The sequence below is a fragment of the Gobius niger genome (assembly GCF_951799975.1).
Source record: "Gobius niger genome assembly, chromosome: 13".
NCBI classification, from domain to species: domain Eukaryota; kingdom Metazoa; phylum Chordata; class Actinopteri; order Gobiiformes; family Gobiidae; genus Gobius; species Gobius niger.
The window spans coordinates 5,798,914-5,811,078 of NC_136864.1; the positions used below are offsets into that span (position 1 = coordinate 5,798,914).

The window sequence follows — 12,165 nt, forward strand, 5'->3', positions numbered from 1 at the left end:
AAAGTGGCTATGCTAGTTAGCATAGAGGCTCCTTTTCCTAACTACTTCCTAACTGACAGCCCAATTCGGAAGCATCTTGTCATGGCGGACGCTGACGCACATCCGGTTTGGCGTAAGAGCTCTTACCAATCTGATGGTTTCGGAAGGAGCCTCTGGAGAGATGCAGCGGCTGATCAAGTCGGCTGCTCTCGTTGGGGTCTCACGATCTTTCCGTGCCCCACGTGCCCGTGACATCAGAGCCCGTCTGGAGCAAGTCGGACAGGAATCTAACCGGCACCGAGCGTCTGCAGTCGCCTGTCAAAACTGCGTCAGTCTGGCTCATCTCAAACACACCTACCGTCTATACATTTTCTTTGTTTCACACCTTTTTGCCTTTAAGCTGTCCCATTTACATTTAATCTATCCAAATCAGTAACACATTTTATAGGGGGGAAATGCCTGCATGTACAAAGATTTTGACTCTCCAAAAGATGGAACAGTAATATCAATATAAAAGTTTTTTTCATTAAAAGATAAATAATAAACAAACAGCCATGAATAATAGTCCACCACAGACTCAAAATCTCAAAAGGCTTTTTTAATTACTGTGTAAGACTATGGTTTGTGTGCAGTAATTCACTTTTCCCACCAGTGAAAACCTTAAGATTTTTCCTCGTCGGTCGTTTCTGAATCGCTGTGAACGTCGTCGTCCGTTTGGTTGTGAATCATTGGGATTTGATCTCCCCACTCACTGTTGCGAGCGCAGCGGTAAATGTCTCTGAAAGGCAAACATTTAAACACATTAAGAACCAAAATTAACATCTCAGTATCTTTGGGGACTCTCAGACCATCAAGAATATGCAAAAGACTTCATCTTCATTTAGATTGTTGTGATCCTCAAAAAGACACTTGACTAAACAACAGTGCAGCATTTTATCTTTTTATGAGCAATTACGTATCAACTATGTTTTATTTTCATGCAGTTTTGGCCGTTTTGTTGCTTTATTGACAATAAAGGGACTATACAGAGTTTAAGAATGTTACAACTATTCCTCCTCCTACATGTTCCAGCCATGTCCTAATGTGTAGTATGAGCTCAGACCTGTTCACCACCAAAGTCCATGAGCTTAATATAAAGACTGCAGTTACACATAAGACCAGAGATGGCAGTAGTGAGCATAAAATGATGTTGGTTGTTGAGTGACGTCACGATGTTCCAATAAATGTAGATTGAATGCAAGTTTGAATCCAATTTAATGCTTTAATGACATTTAAAGTAGTACTAAGTAACTCTTGCCCCTAGAGGCCATAAGTGCAACTGCAGGTGTCATAGCAAGTTACAATTTTTTAGCTTGTTATTTGTCTTGTAGAGTAAATACTACGCTGACAGAAAAGGCGAAGGGAGAGAGGGATATTGTACATCCAGTTATACAATGGAAATAAATTTTTTTCACTCACACTTGGCTGTAAATACTGTTTAAAGTGACGCTAGCCCGCAGTTAGCTTTGCCCGTTAGCCTGTTAGCTTCTTCTTCATGATTCTATTAGTGTGTATTGGTGGCTCCGGCCCGGGGGCAGTCAAGTTGCAAGCATGGTTTTCTGGCCAGAGACACCGGGGGGAGATGAAAGACCCTCCAATCATCCCATTAACACTTGTATCACCCCCAGAGGGACTACGGAAAGGATTTATTAAGGTAAACACGTTACTTAGTACTGCTTTAAGGCCATTCATTTAACCTCTTAACCCCCACCTGAACTGAGCACATTTTCTCCACTTTGGCTTTACCCAAATCTAAAAGCTTCTTGAAAAAAGCCTTAAAATAGTGACAAAAAAGAGAAGAAAAGGAGGATGGAAATGCAACAAGAGCCACCAAAGAGAAACAAAAAAGTGGCAAAAATTAGATGAAAAAGAACACAAAAAAGTAACAACAACACAGCAACAACGCAGGGAAAGGGACAGTTTTGTAGGTCTTAGCTTTCAAATGAGGTGATGCTCTGGCCTATAGTCTGTCCCAGTCAAGAAGCTTTTTGATTTGGGTAAAGCCAGAGAAAATGCACTCAATTGGGGTGTGTGTGTGTTAGAGGTTAATGACTTTTAACCCCTTAAATCCCACCTGAACCGAGCACATTTTCTCCAGTTTGGCTTTACCCAAATCCAAAAGCTTCTGGAAAAAAAGGTGTGAAAATAGCGACAGAACTGAGACGAAAACAATGATGAAGATGTGACAAAAAAGTGAGAAAACTTTGACAAAAAAGTGATGAAAAAATGACAAAAATGTGACATAAAATGACAAAAAAATTATTTAAAAAGAGACAAAAAATGTGACAAAAAATGACAAAAAAAGACAAAAAAGTGACAAAAAATACGACAAAAAAAGACAAAAAAAATATTTAAAAAAGAAAAAATTATTTAAAAAAGACAAAAAATGTGACAAAAATGTGACAAAAAATGTGACAAAAAATTACAAAAAATTACAATAAATGTGACAAAATGTGACAAAAAACGACCAAAAAAAGACAAAAAATTGATTTAAAAAAATGACAAAAAAAGAGTTAAAACCCCCCCCCAAAAAAGATGGAAAAAAATTTGATGACGTGAGGAAAAAGATCCTCACGTCAAAAAGATGAGTTTTGTAGATCTTAGCTTTCAAATGAGGTGTTACACTGGCCTACAGGATTTGGGTAAAGCTAAACTGGAGAAAATGCTCTCGGCTCAGGCAGGAGTTAAGAGGTTAATCCCCTGTGGAAGAGGAACCGTGTTTGAAAAAAGGTTCCCCATAGATAATGAATAAACCCAGGACAATCTTGCATTCACCTCCCGTGTTTTCCGGGCGTCACCACCACGTGCTGCAGCCGCCCGTCCGAGCAGCACATTCGGCAGTGGACGTGCCGAGTCCGAGGCTGCACCGGAGCGATGAGCCGCGCCCAGTCCAGACCAGAGTCCAGATTCCCTGCAGGGCCTTTGGGACCGCCTCGAGACAGGATCACGTAACTGAACTTCTCCGTCAGGTGAGGGACTTGCTGCGAGAACAAAGACAAGAATGACTCAAATCGACCACCGAAGACGTTTTGATTGAGTCTTTTAGAAGTCGTACCCCGGGCAAGGACAGCGTGTGGTATCTCTGATTGAAGTTACAAGGTATAATGGGGTTTCGGGCTAATTTTGGACACGTCAGTTCATGAGGACACTACAAGAAACAAGACAAATACGCCTTAGTGATGATGAATTGAACATAAATGTGATTAAAATAAAACTTACAGGAGCAAACACTGAAGCAGGTCTGGAGTCATACACCTCCTTTTCTTGCTTCTATAAAAAGGAACAAGTTGGAAAAGTCTTTAACCTCTTAACTCCCGCCTGAACTGAGAGCATTTTCTCCAGTTCAGCTTTACCTAAATCCAGTAGGCCACGCCTCATTTGAAAGCTAAGATCTACAAAACTCATCTAAATGGATCTTTTTCCTCACGTCATCAGATTTTTTTCCATCTTTTTTGGGGGGGGGGTTTCAACTCATTTTTGTAACTAATTTTTGTCACATTTTTTGTAATTTTTTGTCACATTTTTTGTTATTTTTTCTTATTTTTTTGTCTCTTTTTTGTCATTTTTTGTTATTTTTTTGTCATTTTTGTAACTTTTTTGGTCATTTTTGGTCACATTTTTTGTCATTTTTTGTTATTTTTTTGTCTTTTTGTCAATGTTTTCTCACTTTTTTGCCACATCATCATTGTTTTGATAAAAAAGTGACGAAAAAGTGACGAAAAAGTGACAAAAAATGGATAAAAAATTGACAAATATGACAAAAATGTGACAAAATGTTACAAAAAAAATACAAAAATATAATTTAAAAAAGGTCAAAAATGTGATTTAAAAAAATGACAAAAAAGTTACAAAAATGTGACAAAAAATTTGATAAAAAATTGGACGAAAAAATGACAAAAATGTGACAAAAAATGACAAAAAAGTTACAAAAATGAGTTGAATACCCAACAAAAAAATGATGGAAAAGAAATCTGATGACGTGAGGAAAAAGATCCTCTCCGTTCAGGCGGGAGTTAAGAGGTTAACAGTGTCTTTTTCTTGATAAGCATCATAATTATTAACCAAAAAACAGTTCAACATCTTCATCCTACATTTACGCACATTCAGTAACACATCTCTGGCCTCCATCAGGATCTGGTGACCCTCTTTAGTCCCGTTCTCCACCAGCACCTTCCAAAGAAGAGTAAAACACGGTATCTCTTTGTGTTCAGAAAGTGTTTAAAACAGACTAAACAGCTAAATTCTGCTCTGACAGGGGTTTAAATAGAAATTGAGTAAATGGTAAAGTTTCTGTAATAACCAGGTAACCGCTGGTCTTTCTCCACAGAGTAAACACCACGTCTTCTCTGTTCGCTTCTTTGGGGAGCTCGGACAGAGTGAAGGCCGATACCACCAAATCAAACTGCACCTGAGATCACAAACAACACGGTCAATAAAACACTGTGTACATATGTAAATACTACAAATTAGGGCTGCACAAGTCAGATTATTGTATCTTGGGCTCTGAGGTAAGGATGGAGCGTGAGATCGACAGACGGATCGGTCGGCGTCAGCAGTGATGCGGTTGCTGTATCGGTCTGTTGTTGTGAAGAGGGAGCTGAGTCGGGGGCAAAGCTCTCGATTTACCGATCGATCTACGTTCCCACTCTCACCTATGGTCATGGGACAATCATTGGGTAATGATTGCAGTGTTAATTTTGACAAATTTTAATTTAGTTTTAGTCTAAAATGTAATTTAATTTTAATTAATGCAAACAGGTTCTAGGTGACGGGTCAGACAAAGAGCGGTTCAGAAGCCCCTTATGAGAGACCAACAGGCCCGGTTAATTGTGAGGCCGTCCTTCAGTGGACCCACCACCTGCAGGAGGAGCCATAAGGGGCTGGTGCAATGTGATTTGGGCAGCTCCAATAGCTGCCCCCACGACCCGGCAATGGACAAGTGGAAGAAGATGGATGGATGGTAATTTAATTTTAGTCGAGATTTAGTCGACTAAAATTGCAAGTAAATTTAGTCGACTAAATTTAAGACAAATTTAGTCGACTTTGCATTGATAATATTCATTATAATCATATTTAATCTTGTTCCTCTGCTTCATGGAGCTGCTCCACATGAACAAAGCTCAGAGCTGATCCTTTGGCAGTGACTTTACATGATATGAGGCTCTTTCAGACGGTCAATAGAAGTTTGGATGATTTTAGTCTCTCCTTTTCATTTTTATTTAGTCTCATTTTAGTCGACTAAAATATCTGGACATTTTAGTCATAGTTTTAGTCTCATGAACAACTTTTAATTTAGTTTTAGTCCAATTTTAGTCGTAAAAAATAACACTGACTAAAATTAAGACTAAATATTTTAGTCGACGAAATTAACACTGAATAATTGAAAGGACAAGATCGCGAATACAAGCGGCCGAAATGAGTTTCCTTCGTGGCCGGGCGCACCCTTCAAGTTCGGGGAGGAGCTCAGAGTAGAGTCGCTGCTCCTTCACGTCGAAAGGAGCAGCTGAGGTGGCTCGGGCATCTATTCCGGATACCTCCTAGACATGTTCCCACACTGGTGGTACTATGTCTCCGAGCTGACCTAGTGTCGCCTCAGAGCAGGTGTGTGTGGATCGGGAAGTCTGGACATCTCAGCTCAGACCCGGCCCCGGATAAAGCGGAAGAAAACAAAAGTATGGATGATCCCAATTTTGTTTTTTTTTGTTTTTTATTTTGGCCGGTTTAACCTCTTAACCCCCGAAAATGCACATAACCAAGTGCATTTTCTCCAGTTCAGCTTTACCCAAATCCAAAATGTTACGAACTATAAGCTGGTGTAATGCCTCATTTGAAAGCTAAGACCTACAAAACTAACCTAGAAGGATCTTTTTCTTCTTCTTTTCATTTTCGTCGTACGTTTTTTGACATTTTTTCAATGCTTTTTGGTTGTGTTTTTGTCCTTGTTTTCATGAAGCTTTTAGATTTGGGTAAAGCCAAACTGTAGAAAATGTGCTCGGTTCAGGTGGGGGTTAAGAAGTTAGCAGGAAACAAATTGCTTTCCATTTTAGTTTCAATTGAATATTGTGTCAAAATAGTAAATTAAAATATTGCTATAATATTGTTATAAGACATTTACAACCATCTTTTCCTCATGTTGTGCAGCCCTAATAGAAGTCATCCATTTAAATATGGTTTTACTTTGGGGGACACGGGGAGGAACTGCCTGAAGTAGACGTGTTTGAAGTGCGGCTCTCCTTTTTCATCGTCACCTGTTTTAGCAAAACATTTTATAAACAGTTAATTATTCCGTGTTTCCATCCTTTACAAAGTGTTTCTTTTACCTTTGAGAAGCCGCTCTGCTAAAGCGTTCATGGGTCCGGCTCTGTCCACACAAATCATCTCCTTCAGCGAGTCCGGCCAACACGAGTGAGACGCCCTGGAAGAGAAACGTACGGGAAAATGTTTAGTTTGGAGGAAACGGGATTAAAACTTTATGACTGACGACAAAACACTGACCAGGCAGCCGTTCCCAGGCCTGAACCGAAGTCCAGGAGAGACTCTGCGGCAAAAGACTCATCTCTCTTCTTTATCTAAAATTGAAAAAGTATATATATTTATGCTACATTTTAACAGTAAAACCATGTGTGCCACAGAGTCATTGTTTAGTTTCATTAATCTGTGTTTGCGTTCACATTTGTCCAGACCTCATGAAGTGCTCTCCTCACAGCAGCGTAGCCTCCGGCCAGACGAGCCGCCATGTAGACCACGGCCATCTCCTCATCGTACCTGGAATTACAAGTTACAGGAGTGCCGGTAAATAACAATGAAAGAGTGAGTCAACTTTACCCATACCCATTACATTTTTGTCAATACCGGTACTTTAAAGCAGTACTAAGTAACTCTTGCCCCTAGAGGCCATAAGCGCAACTGCAGGTGTTGTAGCAAGTTGAGATTTTTTTTACTTATTAATTGTCCGTGAGAGTAAATACTACACTGACAGAAAAGACAAAGGGAGAGAGGGATATTGTACATCCAATTACACAATGGAGATAATTGTTTTCACTCAAAGTTGGCTGTAAATACTGTTTAAGTGGTGCTAGCCCGCAGTTAGCTTTGCCCGTTAGCCTGATAGCTTCTTCTTTAGCTCTAAGATAAAAGCTCCGACCTTACGAGCGCTGGCGTTTCCTTTGGGTGCTGGATTCCCAGTGAACATGATGTTTGTAATACGTTTCTGTGACTCCATCAGTAACTCCTTGTCCTTAACCAGATCCTGAGCTTCTCTATATCTGTCTGGAAACCTGCTAATTGTGAATGTAAACGACCGCTGACAGAAAGTGCTGCGTCTGGCTGACTGTCCAGGAAGACGTCACGTGGGGAAACTGTGCATATAGCCTATTGCTGGGTTGCAAGTTCTAGAATATGATGCTGTCATCGGACCCAACGGGGGGCAGGAGCCAGTTTCTCCTATTAACAGCATTACACTTTCACAAGTCGTAGCTAAAAAGAAAATATATGAATTAAACAAATGATCATTAATATCAGTCACTGGGTCCATGATCTCTCTGTACAAGATGAAAAATTTCCTCAAAAACAAAATAATTTTTCCTCTATATAATATAATAATAATATAGGCCTTTAGAATGCTGTGATGTCACCTGCAACCCAGCAATTAGTGTGTATTGGTGACTCCGGCCCGGTGGCAGTGAAGTTGCAATTGTGGTTTTCTGGCCAGAGACACCAGGGGGAGATGAAAGACCCTCCAATCATCCCATTAACACTTGCATTACCCCCAGATGGACTACGGAAAGGATTTATTAATCCCGATACCTGAATGATACTTTTTTTGATACTTATGCTAAATTTATTTGTCATGTAGAATCACAAAACAGATTAATAATGTTAATTTATTCCTTTTTCTTCCATTCTTCCATCCTTTTGCATTTGTATCATTTATTTGAGGTGAAACGACCAAGAAACTTCCTTGAATGACAAAGGTGCCTTTCCAAGTTTTCCTCACTTTTTCACGTAAATGTGTCTCACGTAATAAGGCTCCATACACGGGCAGAAGCTCCGTTGCAACCCGACCCCATTTCTCCATGAATATTTGACCAATCAACACGGATCAAAAAGTGTTGTGATGCCGACCGTCATCTCCCAAGCCGAAAGTGCCACATCTGAGTCAAGTCTTGTGAATGAAGCTGGTGGGGACAACTTGGCCATCCTGAAATATTGGTGGGGACATGGACCCCACGCAGACTACCCCCATGCTGCTTTCGATACTTTGATTTTTCGACACCAGTAGTACCTAAACCTTCTTTCCGATACCAAACCAGTTGAGAACCAGTGATCTAAAGAGACAGTATTGTGGGAAATGGAAAAAGGGAACGTTTTACTTCAGTTGTCTCCAGTGGTATGTGGTTCTCCTCAGCTCATTAAGCACTTTCTCCTGGATACGTTCCCCCAAAGCCTCTTCATCGACGTCTTCAACAAAAAAAAACATGAATATCTAGATTAGTCTAAATGTCTCAAACTGGTAAAGTGAACTTGGTCCGATCATGAAAATATGGTCATGTTTGAAAGCAGTTAAGGGGAAAACTATGAAAAAAAAAAAATCTAAACTTTCTTTAATTATTCAAAAACTTCTTTAAAGAGGGGGTATTATGCTTTTTTCAGCCACATAGCACCAGTCTATAGCACACTACAATGATGACGAAACCTTCTGTTGGTCTGTAAATGCAGTAAATTAGAATAACTGCCTTGTATAAAATGGCTCTTTCAAAATGGCGTTAGCAAATGACTTGAAATAGGCCCCTGTCTCTTTAAGAACCTCTGACCCTTTCCGACACGCCCCCTCCACACGCTGTCAACACTGCGCTCGTTGTCTCAACTGTATTGAAACTACGATCGGTGCATTTTAATTTTTATTGTTGGAAAGGAGCTACTGTTTATCACTTTGTGAACAATGGCCACACAGGATATTATTTGGAGACAAACCTTCCACACCGGACGCTTGGAAGGGGCTCTTGCCTGAAAAATAACTGCTGTTTGGAGGCTATCTCTTATCATCTGCCATGCCCTATGGATCTCTAACTATACCCCCATGGACGACACCAGGATCTGCAGGAGCCCATACGATTCAAAAGACGGACATTATCTGTGCAGGTGGACAATGTTTTTTCGAGGTTACCCGTTAGCTTGTTATAATCGACTACAGCTCATTGTTGATGAAAAGTCTGTAATAAACCACAAATGTGTAAAGCCAGGCTCATTGTGTGATCATCGTAAAGGCTGCTTCGAGTAGTTGCCTGCTTTATTGACGTTGTTTGTGCATAATATGCTGTCTGTTTTCAATGAATGTTGTGAAGGTGAAGGTTGTTAGCTTGTCGCGGCTAATAGTGCCTTAGCTCCGGGAGAAAACCACTCGGCTACGACTCACTGTAGATGAAATGTGAGCAGTAAACTACACAATCAACAAGCCAGGCTCCGTGTGTCATCATCATAAAGGCTGCTTCAAGCAGTTGCCTGTTTTAGTGACGTTTTCAATGCATAATATGCTGCTTGTATTCAGTGAATTTTCCCGTTAGCTCGTCGCGGCTAGCTTGTTAGCTCCGGGAGAAAACCACTCGGCTATGACCCATTGTAGATGAAATGTGAGCAATAAACTTCCAAATCAACAAGCCAGGCTCCGTGTGTGATCATTGTTAAACGGTTCTTTATGTGTGTGGTGGTTTTATTGACTTTATTTGTGCATATTTCTCGTTTTCACGTGATGACTCGAGGTTTAGCTTAGCATTAGCTTTCTCCGGAGGCTCTGTGCATCATCAAGGCCCAGCGCAGAACCAGACACTGTAATAAGTGTTCTTGTCACCGGTTTTAATCCTGGGTGTTTCGGTAACAGAAACACTGATGTGTGTCTTTGTAAAAGTCTGCTGTGGCTCCGGTTCACAACACATGAAGCTAATCCTCCATGATGACTGTTTACATCTTAGGGCTAGACACTGCGGGGAGGGGGTTCTGCTGAGGAGCAGTGGTTGGTTACTCGGCTGGTGACGAAAGGTCGGAGGCGTATCCTGGAGGTCGAGGGCGTTTCCTGAAGGAATCAGGCGTTTTATCCCTAAAATGGCTGCCATCGGAGTTTTTACAGATTACTCGAAAATACGTGAATGTGCTAAGGCAACACTTCAGGCATGTTTTTAATGAGGGAATGACTTAATAACATGATGTAAAGCTTGAAAAAGTCGATTTTGCATAATACCCCCCCTTTAACAAATGCTGAATTAAACTAAATAAAGATACAAAGACATGGAGAGGAGCAAAGTGGTTCAACAGCCCATAAATAGCCTACATAAAAAAACGGAGAATGCTAACATGATGCTACTTGTTAGCTAGCGCTTGCTACGACTGCCGTTTTTTCACTTCTACAGAACAATCTGCTGTGAATAAACATCCATATGGACCTGATTTAGACTTGACTTTATTTGTATGTAATAAATAAGTTTATTTTTTGCCATAAAACAGCTAAAAATAGTGAAAATTTGTATTTCCCAAAAGATTCTGTTTTCCACCTTGGTGAGGCCACGCCCCCTTCTATGACGAGACGCCGTCTGTATCTTTATCTAGTTTTTGTAGTGGACCAAAAAAAAAAACACACAATTTGAATGATCCCGATAGTTATCCCTCACCTTTGCCTTTGTACTTGTCGGCTGCTTTGCTCCAAAACTCCCTCTGCAGATCCAGAGCCTTCTGTCTCAGAGCGCTGTCCTCGATGCTGCGCTTACGGCTCCACAGGAAGTTTGTGAGATACTGCGTCTTTTCATTCATACTTCTGATCTGAGCTCCTACACAAGGAAGAGAGAGTTAACACAACAGAAAATGTGTTGTTAAGTATTTGAACTGTACCTACTTTGAATGATGGAGCGAGCGGCCGCCTCCAGTTTTTCAGGCAGACGCAGCGTTTTGAGGTTTGTGACTCCCGGGTGTTTTCTGTGAGGTTCTCCATTCAGGAAATCTGGCTGAGTTTTGGCAGCTGTGCTCATTCCCTAGAACAGAAAACGTCATCATCATTATGTTAGCAGAAAAAAATCAACGTTTATGCGAAGACTCGGGTCATCAAGTTGTCTATTATGTCTTTTAAATTTAGGGTGACCACCTCAAATAGTTTGGAAAGTGGGACAAGTCAGTAATGCGGTGGGACATGGAGGGACAGATGTGAGAAATTCACTCTTGATTATATCAGTATTGATTGAAATGTTTTCTTTGCTTTTTTTTGGCAACGTGATGAAAATGTGACGAAAAAGCTACAACAGAGCAACAAAAAGTGATGAAAATGTGATTAAAAAAAACAGCAAAAATCGTAGAGGAAAAAAAAGGGTCAAAACATTTTCTGTAAGTAATATAATATATTCCGTAGTTACTAGGAAAAAAAAGTAAATTTCTCGTTACTTTTGTAAAATGTTACCCTCAACACTATAGAGACGTCATGTCGCTAAGCATTATGGGATTTGCAGCAATTGTAAACTAATGGAGATTTTAAAAGTTAAAATATTGGAGTTATTGTTCACATTAAAACACTTGGACCCCACAGTGTGTTAGATGTATTTACCAGCAGTAACTCAGCAGCTAAAGGAGTTGTTCCACGGCTATTTTCTCCACTTTTATACTGTTTTTAGCTAATGTTAGTCAAGGGAAAATGTATGCTAACAGCTGCAAAGATGGCGGATCTCCATGGCAACTGTAATGTCCCGAACTCTATTGATTTGTGATTAGGTTCAGGGTTAAAGCTCATTCATGTTGCCTTGTCACCCTGGAAATGTGTTCAGTTACAAGACGTTTCCATGGTTACAAGACAAAAATCATTTTGTTCTTAAAGTTCTTGAGTATGTTATGAAGTATGAATGAGCTTTAAATTTGCCAGTGACCTCAAAATTAAAGAACGCTAGATCCACTCACCCTCAACGCTGTCTTTACTTCGAAAGCCCGACGACAAAGAATACACGCTCCATAGCCCCGCAAAGCCATCGTGGAGGAGTTTTTCGCGCCCAAAGCAACTAAATAGACACAATTTTAGCTTAAAAAGGCAGCTCTGACATGAGGGCACGTTATCCTCCCTTTTGGTCCTTCACAAAAATAACTCCGTGTAGCAGCAGGAGCGAAACAAGAGTAAAGTTC

At 40.4% G+C, this 12,165-nt stretch overlaps 1 protein-coding gene across 1 annotated transcript; it reads right to left on the minus strand.

The window, feature by feature from the left end:
• Positions 1 to 577: 577 nt before the first annotated feature.
• On the minus strand, positions 578 to 12,134 carry mettl17 (methyltransferase like 17). Its single transcript, XM_079569810.1, has 14 exons — positions 11,947 to 12,134; positions 10,901 to 11,036; positions 10,680 to 10,835; positions 8,391 to 8,478; positions 6,702 to 6,783; positions 6,514 to 6,587; positions 6,339 to 6,433; positions 6,196 to 6,266; positions 4,319 to 4,426; positions 4,120 to 4,188; positions 3,238 to 3,288; positions 3,074 to 3,166; positions 2,794 to 2,999; positions 578 to 757 (listed from the first exon to the last, which is right to left on the minus strand). The coding sequence occupies exons 1-14, from the start codon at positions 12,013 to 12,015 to the stop codon at positions 640 to 642; spliced, it is 1,416 nt and encodes a 471-aa protein (XP_079425936.1). The 5' UTR covers positions 12,016 to 12,134; the 3' UTR covers positions 578 to 639.
• Positions 12,135 to 12,165: the final 31 nt, after the last annotated feature.

Coding starts and splice junctions, on each gene's coding strand:
- mettl17 (XM_079569810.1), bottom strand. CDS start 12,015: ATGGCTTTGCGGGGCTATGGAGCGTGTATTCTTTGTCGTCGGGCTTTC. Junction 6,784..8,390: donor TACCACTGGAGACAACTGAA/GTAAAACGTTCC, acceptor TTGTAATTCCAG/GTACGATGAGGAGATGGCCG. Junction 3,289..4,119: donor CCAGAGATGTGTTACTGAAT/GTGCGTAAATGT, acceptor TCCTTTTTATAG/AAGCAAGAAAAGGAGGTGTA.